Raw genomic sequence first — 13,229 nt, forward strand, 5'->3', positions numbered from 1 at the left:
TGAATATGTGCGCCAGTACATACTGCATTTCTTAATTCAATATAGATCAACACAGGGGAAGGTCTGATACTCCCTCTGAAGGTGATTTGGGTTTGAGGATTCACATAACTTAGTTTAGACTCCTATCTACAAAATATGCCTTTTTGTAAACAGAGGTGTTTATTTTTCCCTCTTGATGTTTTATCGTGGGCAGACAAATATTGCTTTAGTTGTTTGAAAGGGTTTTCTTCTCATTATCAACACAATAATGTATTTATGTCCCTTTTACCTGTTGTGTAGTGAAGCATAAGAAGCAATTTATGTCTAAAACTCACCCAATTAAAAGGAGCGCCACGCAGACGAGGACAAATCCAACCGTGTACTTCAGAGCATTTTTCACTTGCTGCAATGTAAGAAATAATTAAACTGGTCAATCATGGTCATAAAGTGAAATATTATTATTCACTGTGAATATGATAAGAAGCTCAGACTGCATTTAGATAAGAACTATAGCAAGTGTGCGCAAGACAAAGTGGGCGTAGATCCAGTGTGACGGCGGAGATAGCATTTCACATCCCGCGCCATTCAAGGTGCTTTTAAAGTTCCTACACAAAAGACCTTCTTATCTTTGTGAGAAAGTGCCTCACTCAGCTCAAAACTGACACATGGCAAGGAGACCAGTACATTGCTATGGCTGATAGATCATACTCACTAATTACTGATTTGTACCATCAGTCACTCAAAAAACTTTCAAAGAGAGGAGTTTAAAACAAATGTCAGCTGCAAAATTAAAATAAAAGGACCTAAAACAGACAATTGAATAAGGTGGTACAAGGTTGAAAAACATGTTTTCATCACAGTGAATTTTAGTCAAACTTTTACCTGGTTTTGATCCATCTGCCTTACATTTTGCTCCACATGATGGGCATATTGTTTTCAACTGAGGTATTGAAAACAATGTAGACTGCTGTCATGAAACATTTACTAAATGTCTCAATGTTCTCAGGTCTTTTTCACAGTTCAGTCTTCTCGGTCTATAAACACCCATGTGTTGTTTCTGCCAGTAATCATGTTGCAAATTCTTATTTTCTTTTTGCACTCAAGTGCTTAAAAAAACTGCATGACTTATTCCATCTCCTGGAATTTATTTACAAGATGATACTTGGAAATTGTGCAAAAGAAAAAAAAACCCTCAAACTTAAACTGTATTTAGTGAAGTGAACAAAGTCAGTATTAGGCACATGTAATCCTGATGACTGTAAAACAGAATTATCTGTGGCTATTAATGTACTATTTCTTAAACAAAAAGCTATACAAGTAAGCAGTCATCTAGTTTTATACTTTGCAAAACCTAATAATGTCACATTAAATACCAAAAGCAATTCTTCTTAAGCTTGGAATATTTATTTGCATCTATGCATTAGGGATGCATGTGGATTTTTGAGTTACCAAAACAAGCAAAAATCCCAGTTTTGTTTATAATAATTTTAGCAAGGAGGCTTAAAAAAATTTGAAATACTCAACATATTTAATTTTATCTGAACGGGATTAAAAACTAGAAATCATGGCCAAAGGTGAGTTACAACTCTTCACAGAAAACAAGCTTATCCTTTAATCCACTGTGTAAAAGATTTGGTGAAGCACATCTCACTTAAAAAAGTATGATGTATGACTAAAAAACTATATTTTTTATGACTTGATTAGACTCATCTTTGGTTTATTCAGCCTGTTTAAAAGAGGTAACAGGAAGGTTGCAGTGCTGCATGCAGGGAAACAAAGGCATATTCTTACCGAACATTTGTTTACATTGTTGTCATCCTTTTCTTCATAGTAGAAGTAAACAAAGGGGATCCAGAGGAAGACACAGAATAGTATTATGGAGTAGAGTGCTACAGGGATACAAAGAAAGGGCAAAAATTAGTCACAATATATTTTTCTAATATAATTTACTAAAACTAAATGCCAGTTTCCTTTTCCAATGGTAAATTATGCCACTAAGACAGCCAAGTACCAATTTAACATACCATCTGCAGTGTTGAGATCTATTGAAAAACAATTTGGCAAATTGCAAAGCTATCTGACAGTTAGATAACTCCTATCACTGTGGAAAAAAAACAAAACTTATTAGCTTAATAATGGAGACAGATGTAGGAAAACTGGAGAAACTATTAGAAACAGTAAGGAAGATAAGGACATTTTCAAAGAAAATTTAAGATTTATTTGATGGCCTTGACAAAAACCAGATGCTATATATCAATTGTAGTCTGAAATATGATTGCTTAGGTTGCTGGAAATATTATATATTAATTAGGAGTTGACTTACCATTGCAAACTATTAATCGCAAACACCTTACAAACAAAAGGTTTGTGAGAGAAAACCTGGCTTTACCCATTTACTCAAAATGAGAAACAAATTCAGAATCATACTGAAATAAATTGCCAGCCTAATACAAATTACCTTCTCTATTATTCAGATTATTCTGTTGGTAAGATAAGTATGTCTGCATCTGTTAACAATTTGAAAAAAATAAAATAAAATCAAACAAAAAAAAACCCACTGTGGTTTGGACCAGAAAACTGTCTAGTCCTGAATAACATGTGGTGAAGCCTCTAGCCTGCTATCGAATGGATTAATACTGCTTAATCCTATTTGACAAAGCAGATAGTATATGTCTTCATGTCAAAGATGACCATTACTATAGCAAAAGAAAAAGTTCTCTGTAGCAGAAGAAAAAAAAAAACAGCTTCCCTCCACTGAAATTGGTGACCTATTATATTAAGTGGATGCAATATACCAAGAGAAAACATTCATAGAAGGAAGCCATTTTAAGATGGGGGCATTTTTGTCTTGCCTCAAACTGATGTCAAGGAAGACAGTCCAGACAATCCAAAAATAACTCTCTGAAAAGCATGTCACAAAGACGTAATCAGCCACTTGGCATGGTTTGTTCAACACCCTGAGGTGATAATGTGAATCATTAGCACGAGAAGCAACAAAAACAAATGCAAATGAATGCAAACAAGTTACAGCACCAATTTCTCTTTTCTTCAAACTTAAACAGCTTGTATAAGGAGAAGTTTTACAGATATTAATATGATCTCAGTTTTACCATTTTGTCACAAATCTCAAAACAATTCAAACTGTTTATTTCTTACAAAATAAACAGTTTCAGTTCTGAATATGAGCCCGATACATGAAAAATAAGAACGAGAAAAAGAAACAAGTAAAATAATTTTAACGACTGCTTAATAGTTTTGATCAGTAGCATACTTCAACAAAGCAGCCACGCTAATGACAAAAAAGTGTGCTCCAGGCATGTAGGAAAACCTCTCTCTCCAAAATGAACCATTTTCATAAAAGGTTCTCTCTGCTGCAGGAAAATGAATGTTGCTGTTATAGAACGTTTGCCTTTTGCCAGCTGTGATCGTGACAGGGCATTGCTTTCAATATGCACATGCTCATTGCTTCACCAATGTATCCATTAGCACTCATTTTCAGCTAGACAAACTGAGTTGAGGACGATGCCAAGAGCCGATAAATGCAAACCACGTTCAGTATGCAGCTGCTGATGTATGCCTGGAGGTTAAAGTACTGGGTAAAATTAATCATAACACCATGAAAATTAACATACAAAGAGAATAGGTCATATTGAATTATTATGAATCAGTCATTACTCTATATGCAGATCATCTACCGGAAAAAATGCATTATCACTATTAAAACGTAGCCCATTTATCCCTTTCACAGAATAAGAGTGCTAAATAATTGAATCCCCTTAACCTTTTACTTAGGTACTTTGTTTGTGTGTTATATAGATTGAAATCTACTGAAATGACAAGCAGATGTTATATACTTCTCTGTTTTTGAAATATTTATGCAATAATAATAAATGCAATAATATTTATTAATTTCCATCGCTGGTTGAAAAATATTTGTATTTTCTTTGTTACAATTTCTTTCAAAATACAAAATAACACACAAGATGTTTTACATAATGAATTAATAGCCATTTACATTAAATACTTTTTAATTTCCCCCTTGCAATTTCTACCTTCTGTCTTTTCTTACCAAGCTGGATGTTTTGCTACAGCTTTGACAAGTAAAGAATTTAAAAATCATTTTATATAACCTACTCTTAGTTAACCTGAAGGAGATTTGATATTACTCCACTTAATAATATTTAATAGCTGGCGGTCAGTTAAGCAGGACAGGAGTTTGATCTGTAGTCATAATATGGAGCTTTGAGAAGTCACTGAGCCCAAACAGGTATCAAAATAAACAAAGAAAAAAATGGAAATAGCGTTAAAATAATAATATATAAAGAGCATGTTTATCACAACTTATCTCCCTTTTAGAATAAAAGTATTATTCAAAAAATAATACTTTTCATACAAACCACACACCAGTTAATAAAACAATAAGCAAATGTTTCTTCTTTGACAGCTGATGATTTGAAGTTGTTGTTCTGCTTCAAATAAATAGCATCCAACCAAACCGGAATGTGAAGATTTTTTTATTTTTTTTATTTTTTTTATCATCATCATGATTTGATGTTTTTATGACTACTAGTCTTAATAGTATAAGAAAATTTTACCTTTCAAAGTACAATATATATATATATATATATATATATATATATATATATATATATATATATATATATATATATATATATATATATATATATATATATATATATATATATATATATATATATATATATATGTTTTTTTTTTTTTTGTTTTTTTTTGTTTAAGGGTAGGAAATGGAAGTAAAAACTGCCAAATTGCCCAAAGCAGGTCGTGAGCTTTTTTAAAAATGTCTGTTAAGCAGCACTTTCTTTACTTAATTAAAGAAAAGAATTATTTGTGCAATTACAGAAGTTGATTTCATTGTCTGATTACTAGGATCAAGTTGAAAGGAACTTAACTTGAATCTGTTTGTATGACTAGGTTAAACTGACTATTTTGGTAAGAGCCCTAGACATGATGTTTGTTGTGAATTGGTGCAATATAAATAAACTGAATTGAACTGCATTTAATTATAACATCAAAAAAGTAGCCTTTTATTTCTTTTATGTGCTTGACTGTTTTTTTTTTTTGTTTTTTTTTTTTTCACTGAAGGCCTCTCTGAATCACCCAAAGCTGCTCTTCAGAGTAAAACAGAAAATTCTCAGTAGTTTTAGGAATTCTTTGAAGATTTAAAGTTACCAGCTTTCAGTGAAATTTGTCCACATTTGTTGGCAGGCACATTATTATTGACAAAAACAAAGTTATAGTAGTGTGCACAAGGACTGCTTCCTGTCTCGCTACTTTTCTTAAATGGCTTTGAGACAAGCCGAAGAGAAAGCCAATGATTTATTCAGGAGGCCCAGGGTATTTTGCCCTGTTGCTTAAGGGTCTTATGCGTCACTGCTTTGAAGAACTGAAAAGTCAGAGGAAATGTAAAAGTGAACAAACCTCAAGCTTGAAAGCTAACCTTTTTATGCCAGATCACAAAAGCATGTTGTATAAAAGGATGTGGGCATCTCTGTAGCAGACATTCATCCCTAATATCAAGTTAAATTTAGGCACCTCTTCCACTGGCATTTGTTTGATATTCAATTTATTAAGTAAAGAAATAGATTTATTATATGGAATTCAGAATTTCTGAGGTTTTTCTCTCAGTTGATCAATGTCTTTGATTAATCACCTGCTCATAATTTGACCATACATCATGAAATATTCAAGATACTGTATGTATGCACAATCAACAAATCATCAATAACTGGCTTAATGAGAACATACTTTATGATGTTCTCATTGCGTATCAACATATCAAATAAGTTCTGCTGTCTCCATGTGTTTTACTCCAATTATATCTTCAGAAAACAAAATAGAAATCTGCTTTCCAACTCAACAGCTATGTATTCACATTTAAGCCCAAAATACCTCAACATCTATGTAGTCTAATACCAAGTATCAAAACAAAGGTCAGTAGAAAAACTAGCAGGGGACAGACAGTAATTGTCATGAAATTATGAGTGCAACCCATAGTTAGTGTGTGTATGGACGAGAAGCTCTAAAAGAACATTGAAGGACACATTAGACAAGAAAAATATTCACCCAACCGCATTTCATAGAGGATCTGAATAGCAGCTTTTGAAAGAGTCATTTGCTACAGCATCAATAGACATTATTAGAAATTAAGTTGTTGGTTATAGTTTTGTTTGCCAGGGGTTTCAAGTTTTTCTGGAAATTTAGCTAATTTTTCATAGAAATGTTTGTTTTTTTTTCCCTTGTAAATACCTTTTAATGAAAGGTGCCTCGGCTGAAAATTTTGAAATTGATTTTTTTTTTCTTTTTTTTTCTGATAAACTTAAGCTTGAATAATGTCCCCAGCTGTCATCTCAATTGTGAATAACAACCTGAGATGTCCCTGATCGAAGGGATTGATGGTCAAAATGAAGGATAGAGTGGTGATGAAAACCAAACCAATAGTAAAACATCTTTGGTCCTAACTCTTGTAGCTAATTATGCAACAGTAAAGAATGTTGCTGAAAAGATCTATCATTTATATAATTTTGTGCATGCACATAACATTGTTAAACTGCAAGACATAATTGAAAGACCATTATCTGAAACAATATGTGAATTCAAAGAGTACGTAAATTATGCCAAAAGCTCTTCAAATCACTGAGCATTCACATGCTTATTAACTGTGATCGGCAGTGAATACAAATCAGTTGACTCTGGAGAGAAGCATGTTTCACCAGAGGACGTATAAAACTATATGTCAACCCTGTAATTACACTGTTTGTGAAATACAAATGGACATAGCTGTGTCCTGGAGGAAAATTTAACCTTAAATGCTTGAATGGAAATAAAGCTGCATAGCTTGACATGGAAGTTGGTCTCCACCTACTGGCAAATGTCAAAGTGATGCTTCTAAAATAAAGAAAAAACAGGGACATCAAAATGATGTCAGGTTTTGTACAAAATGTAAAAGGTGTGGGGGAAAAATAGACTTACAGGGTCATAATGACATTTATTCCATCTTTTCCATTTAGGCAGCACATACATATCTTGACAGATATTTTCCAAAGTAGAATAAAATCAAAATCAGACTACCGTGAACTTGTACAAAGGTTCAGACTCCTGATTAGGAGGCAAATTTATAATGAAATACTAAATCACACAAATAATCATATATGTATGTCTGTCCCTACATGTTACATGCACATTTCTGTTCTCTTGTTTTGGGGTGAGGTGGTTAATGTCTTTAAATTTTAATTTTGTTAGCTTTGTTTTTTTCTGTTTTTTTTTTTTTTGAAAGGTGCTGACTGATTTATTTAAATTGATTTTCTCTGCAGGAAGAGCTTGGTCCTGCTAGGTTTTTGTCTTTTAACCACTCCATTTCTCCTACAGGGATAAAGGGATTAGCCTTGTTGGAGGGAAGTAAACTTCAGAGTGGGGGCTTGCAGTGCTATGTTCCTAATCGCTATGGCATTTTGAGTGCATTTATGACTTTCTATTCAAGTCATCTCACTTTCAATATTTGGCCATATCTTTTAATATCTGTTCATGTTAAACTGTATCCCGAGGTTAACAAAAAAAAGTCAGTTAAAGTATTTTACTTTCAGCCTTCCATGTTCACTTCAAACAGATGGGAAAAGACAGCTGGCATCTCAAAGTTGTGTGAATTTAGCAAGTTCACAAATTAATGAGGAAAAAACTCAAATCATATCAGGAGTGAATCTGACAAATTATTTCCCAGGGGCTTTGTTGTAAACCCAAATAAAAAGCCTATAAAAAAACACATAACAAATAATGATGAAGTGCACATCATCACTTAAAAACTGTGCCCTTGCCGTGGAGACAGTTTAATAGTTTTGCTTCACCGCACAGAGCACAAATATAACTATAATATTGTGGAAATTCAACATGGAAATGTTGCAAAAATTACAGATGTTCAGATAGCTGGAGCAGATTTACTTGTTTGACAAACAAACCAGACCAAAAACTATAGCTAGGACAAATGATTAACACTTGTGCAGAAATCGTCTAATTTGCAATATACATTTAATATCAGAAGATATATAAAAAACTATGAGTGAGATAGCCATTCAGATTAAGAGATGACAGATTAACTAATTTCTGAAAAACATAATCCTATGCATAACAGTTGAAGACTCAACAAATGTGCCAAAAACTGATTCCTGTCTCTACTCAATAAAGGCAAACAACGAGGAGCTACTCCAACAACACCATGAGCAAACTTGATGGATAGATGTTTAACATGGATTACGGTAAAATTTACAGAAGATTAAGAGAACTTTACAGACTGTATATAAAGCAATCAGAGGATGTATATAGAATAATCAAGTTAACTCACATTTATTTATACCAGCACATTTTAAAATGGAATGTTTACTGAAATGCTGCATACAACATTAAGGAGCAACAATGGCAAATCAAAGCACATGTAGAAAACAATAACATCTGCAATTAAAGGGACAAAAGGCAATGATAGAAACTTAAACCCAAGACAGAGCCATAATAAACAAAAGCTAGTTTAGTTTTATAACCCATTAACAGACGTATAGCTTTGTTTACAGAAAAACATGCAAAACGCAGTAAAAAAAAAAAAGCCATGGAGAAAAGCTAGATCTAAACACTGGAACAATATGCCAATGCTTCAGAGAACTAACCTGTATCAAAGACAAATCTCCTGTTTTTACTGCCTTTTAGTTTCAACATAAAAGACTAGTGTTCCTTGGGAGTAAGCCTGTAAAAAGCAAATAAAAAATAACATTCTGCATGGTATAAATTTAAAAGGCAATCATGTTTTATGCGAGCTAAAAAAGCATTCATCTTTAGATCACTGCTAATTTCATTACTAAGTAGCAAAAATTCCATTAAGGAGCATGTAATTTTATGTTTTCTATTGAAGGCCGTAAATAAAGGGAAAATCAACAAGTGGGAATGGTAGGAGTTCTAAAGTGACACTTCACCTATTGCAAAAACCATGGTTGTGACTCTGTCAAAACTACACAATCACAATCAACAAATCTTGATTATCAGTTTGTGATTTCAGGATTTCTTTTGTTGTTCTGACTTTCTGCACAATAAGATAAAGTTTCAAACCAGTCACAATCAACATCAGAAAAGCCTAAGCATCATTATACACTTGATGAAACTGTTAGCCCACATATTGAAGTTGCAGCAATGTGAATATTTTGGTGTCCCAAGAAAAGCAAGTAAAACATGTATACGAAAGGCTGTAAATACATAGATTACAATAATTGGTTATCTATAGGAGATAACAACAAATACACTGAGACGTTTCATGTTAAACATTTTACAGAAAACCTTACAAAACAGGTTAGATCAGTCACCCAGCACTCCCCCAGCCCAGTCTCTCCTGTTGTTAACCCCTCATCTTTGATGACTGCCTGATTTTCTTCTCAAGACTTCACACCGTTCAGCTCTCAGTCATTATCAACCCCTTCCACTTCAGAGGACTCCACCCCACCGCCTCCATTCCTACCTTCATCTTATCTCTTTCTACACTTAAGGTGAGGAAGGAGCTATGAAAGATCAAGGTGCAAAAGGCTACAAGTCTGAATGGTGTCAGTTCCAGGCTCCTGATGTGCGCCGATGATCAACTGTGTGGAATCCTGGGTAACATATTCAACTGGAGCCTGAAGAAAAAATGTATATCTGTGCAAAGCCTCCTGTGTGGTACTGGAATCAAAAACCAAACAACCAAAGGAACTCGGAAGCAACAGGCCCATAGGACTAACTTTACATCTGATGAAGACTGTCGAGAGGCTGGTCTTCAGTCATTTACAACTCCTGGTGCCTGATGAAGTTCACCTGATAGCCTGTCATTGGGATGGATGACGTTATCATCTACTTCCTGCACTGAGCTCTAGCCCACCTGGAAAAGCCTGAAGAGGATCACGTTCTTTGATTTCTCGAGCGCTTTCACCATCATCCCACCAGGGCTTCTAAGCGACAAGCTTGAGCTGTCAGTAGTGGACCGCTCTCTGTCCCATTGGATACCAAACTACGGTGAACCTTCGCTATAACACGGTTCATCTTTCACAGCCTCGCTGCTTCGCGGAGTTTTTTGTGCAGTTTTTTTTTTCACAGTGCATTGTGTTCTGCATCCTGATTGGCTAAACAGTCTTTGTGCTTCTTCTCTACCTGTGTGCCAATAACGTTACTGTATTTAAATATATGTAATACAGCTCGGCAAATTTTGGAAAATATTTTTGCCCAGAAGACAAAAGAGTGACAACTACCGATAACTATGTTCTTCTCTCAAAAAAACACACCTGCACCACAGGCTTCAGAAGAAAAAAACCCTAGAGAGCAGAGTGAGGCGGCAGTGTCACCGTCAGAGGAACAGTAAAATACGCTAGTCACAATTTGTCCCAATATATCCTGCTATACTTTGTATTGATGACTAAAATAATTATTTTACTCTACTTGTTTGTAAGAAAGCGTTCTATTTGTTAAAAAAAGGCTTAGACCTGAAAACAGTTTTTGCTCTTTGGTTTCAATGTAGAGTATTTTATTATGCTGCATAATAATTGTAAAAAATAAAGGTAACTACTTCACGGATTTTGCCTATCACGAGTTCTCTTTGGAACCTAACCCCCGTGAAAAACGAGGGTTCACTGTACCTCACTGGCCAGTCACAAATGTGCAATATTTATATCGCAAAGGACTGTTGGTCATAAACACCATTACCCAAAATGCTAAAAGTCACAGAGTGATTGAAGCAGAGACAAGAAAGAGTGGGAAAGTGGACAATATGGATACAGAGCAACTGACATTTACCAGTATTTTCACCATAGCAAAATTTTCTAAATCACAGTTGAAGAAAACTAATGTTTAATTTCTGACTTCATCTATAAGTACATTGAGTTTTATCTTAATTATGGCATCAAATTCACACAGGCAGTCATTCTGGGTATAGCTATAAATGGGTATAATCTCCATGTCCACATAAACCCTTCCTAACCTACCAGTGCCTACCCAAGACAGAGAAGCATAACAAAATCACGAATCCTTCTTAAGAAGTTTTCTTTAAAGCTTCTTAAGTTCTAAGGCAGCACTCACTTTGGAGTTCACGTGGATCAAGAGAAAGGTTTTAATTCAATTTTAGCTACAGCAAGTCGCCTGTAAAGTTACTGCTATTGTACTCTTACAAATAGTTTGTTCATGTTTCTGTCAAAACTGAAGACATCACTTAAAAAGGAAAAAAAAGTCAACTACTAATTTAATTATAAAGATAGTGTTATGGCTCAAATGCTTTCGTATAGCATGATGACACATAATATAGATTTTTAGATTAACTACTGGAATTGCAGTGTTTCAAACAAGCTACACATATTGTATATGGTTTCTTACTTTCATAAGACTTTTATAATACACTAATGGATTTGTTTTTGCACTACTTCTGCCATAAAGATCTATATAAAAACCCTGAGTGCAAATGAGTCACCACTGTGACACCAAAATGCTAGCATGAATCCCATAGGTTGTATGCTAACCTCCCAAGAAACAGTGATTACATGAGACGGGTCCCAAGTGTTATTAAAACTGACCCAACATGACCATCAATACAAAAACAGCACAGAGATGATATCACAAGACATGGGATACCCCACCTATATGTAAGATAAAATATAATGTCATTTTTAGGTATCTAGAATGTAATTACGGAGAGTCAGACGAAACTGAATTTATGTTAAAACGGCTTGCCATAATTCATTGTGTTTTGTCATTAACGTTCAGTAGAACACACTTACTGTAATAACCATACAGCACAGTGGCTTCAATTTGTCCTCTTGTCTCATTGTTTGCAGCCCATTGCTGGAAAACAAGAAAAAAGATATTTTTTAAGCTTCATAGAAAGGGAACTTGTTACAACAACAGACAAGAGTTAGTTTTAGGATGACAGAATGTGATTTAGATAAACATAAATTATACAAATTACTGACTAAAGCAATGTGGAAGGAGGTAATTTCTGCCACGACAATAAGTATAGATGGTAAATTAAGTCAAAAACTTTTAATTTAGTTTATTCAGACAACAGTGCATGTCTTCAGAAATTAAGGCCTTCGTTCCTGTGTGAATTATAGCTTCTTCCTCTCAAATCTATGTCAGTATAGTAGTTTTCCACCTTGAATTGTGACACTCCTAACAGCTTCAGCAATCAGCTGCTTGTTGGTTTTGTTCTTGGTTTCATAAGCAAATTTCACACCAAACTATGTTTATCCATGGGACACAGAATCCATATCCACAATGTTTATACTTGTAGATAGTTGTTTCAACAGATGAACCACAGTAGTGTATGTCTGCAATACTCTTCCTGATATTTGATTTATTTTTCTTTTCTTCTCAATTTTTGCATGATGTCATACAAAGAGTGTTTGTGTGTACTTGGGACAACCCCCAGTTAGCTCATATGTTGTGAATTAACCAATCAGAAGGATACAAAACCAACACACAACCTTTCAGGCTTTAGAATAATGTTTTTATATCCATATCTGAATTTGAGGAAAGTACTAAAAATTATCTCAATATTCTGGCATTTACCACACACAATAATCCTAATTGACTTAAGACAGGAAAGATTTAGTCGTACATATTTCTCACTATACAGTGAGAAATAAATGTATATATTTTTTATACTTTGTATTTAAGCATTTGGTTTCAACTACAAACAGAGATAGAGCTAAAGCACAAACTGCAGAATGAATATATTAAATGATAAATTAAATTTAAATAAATTTCTGTTAAGTAAAAATGTGAAAATCTTTCAGATCTTGAAAAGCAATTGAAAAAACAATACTTCCTTTATTCTTTCTACTCAGTAATTATTTTTGAAGAACATATTGTTATCTTCATAAGTTAGACAAAAATATAAAAACAGATTTTTATTTTTTTTTATTCAACCATAAACAAAGCAGCAATCAAAGCAGTTTTTGTGTTGGTTATTTGTTCAACCTAAGGCAAAGATTCTCAAATTCAGCCCTCTAGGGCCGGTGTCCTGCAAGTTTTTGAAGTGTCTCTATTTCAACACACCTAAGTTAAATAACCAGGTCATTGGGAGAGCTCTGGAGAACTTGACTGCATAATTCACTCATTTGATTGAGGTGTGTTGAACCAGAGACAACATGCAGGACACCAGTCCTCAAGAGATTTGAAAACCCCTGTTCTACAGGAAGAAAAAAATGGATTAAGAAATGCAT

At 34.0% G+C, this 13,229-nt stretch overlaps 1 protein-coding gene across 2 annotated transcripts in view; it reads right to left on the minus strand.

Annotated features, from left to right (window-relative positions):
• lmbrd1 (LMBR1 domain containing 1) overlaps window positions 1–13,229 on the minus strand; it is a 57,714-nt gene that overhangs the window by 39,122 nt on the left and 5,363 nt on the right. For both annotated transcript variants that reach the window (XM_044136394.1, XM_044136395.1), the window contains exons 3-5: window positions 11,784–11,847; window positions 1,771–1,868; window positions 315–382 (exon numbers count right to left, since the gene is read on the minus strand). In XM_044136394.1, coding sequence (XP_043992329.1) covers window positions 315–382; window positions 1,771–1,868; window positions 11,784–11,847 — 230 coding nt within the window. The remainder of the gene's footprint in view (window positions 1–314; window positions 383–1,770; window positions 1,869–11,783; window positions 11,848–13,229) is intronic.

The sequence above is a fragment of the Gambusia affinis genome, linkage group LG13 (genome assembly GCF_019740435.1).
Source record: "Gambusia affinis linkage group LG13, SWU_Gaff_1.0, whole genome shotgun sequence".
Classification (NCBI taxonomy): domain Eukaryota; kingdom Metazoa; phylum Chordata; class Actinopteri; order Cyprinodontiformes; family Poeciliidae; genus Gambusia; species Gambusia affinis.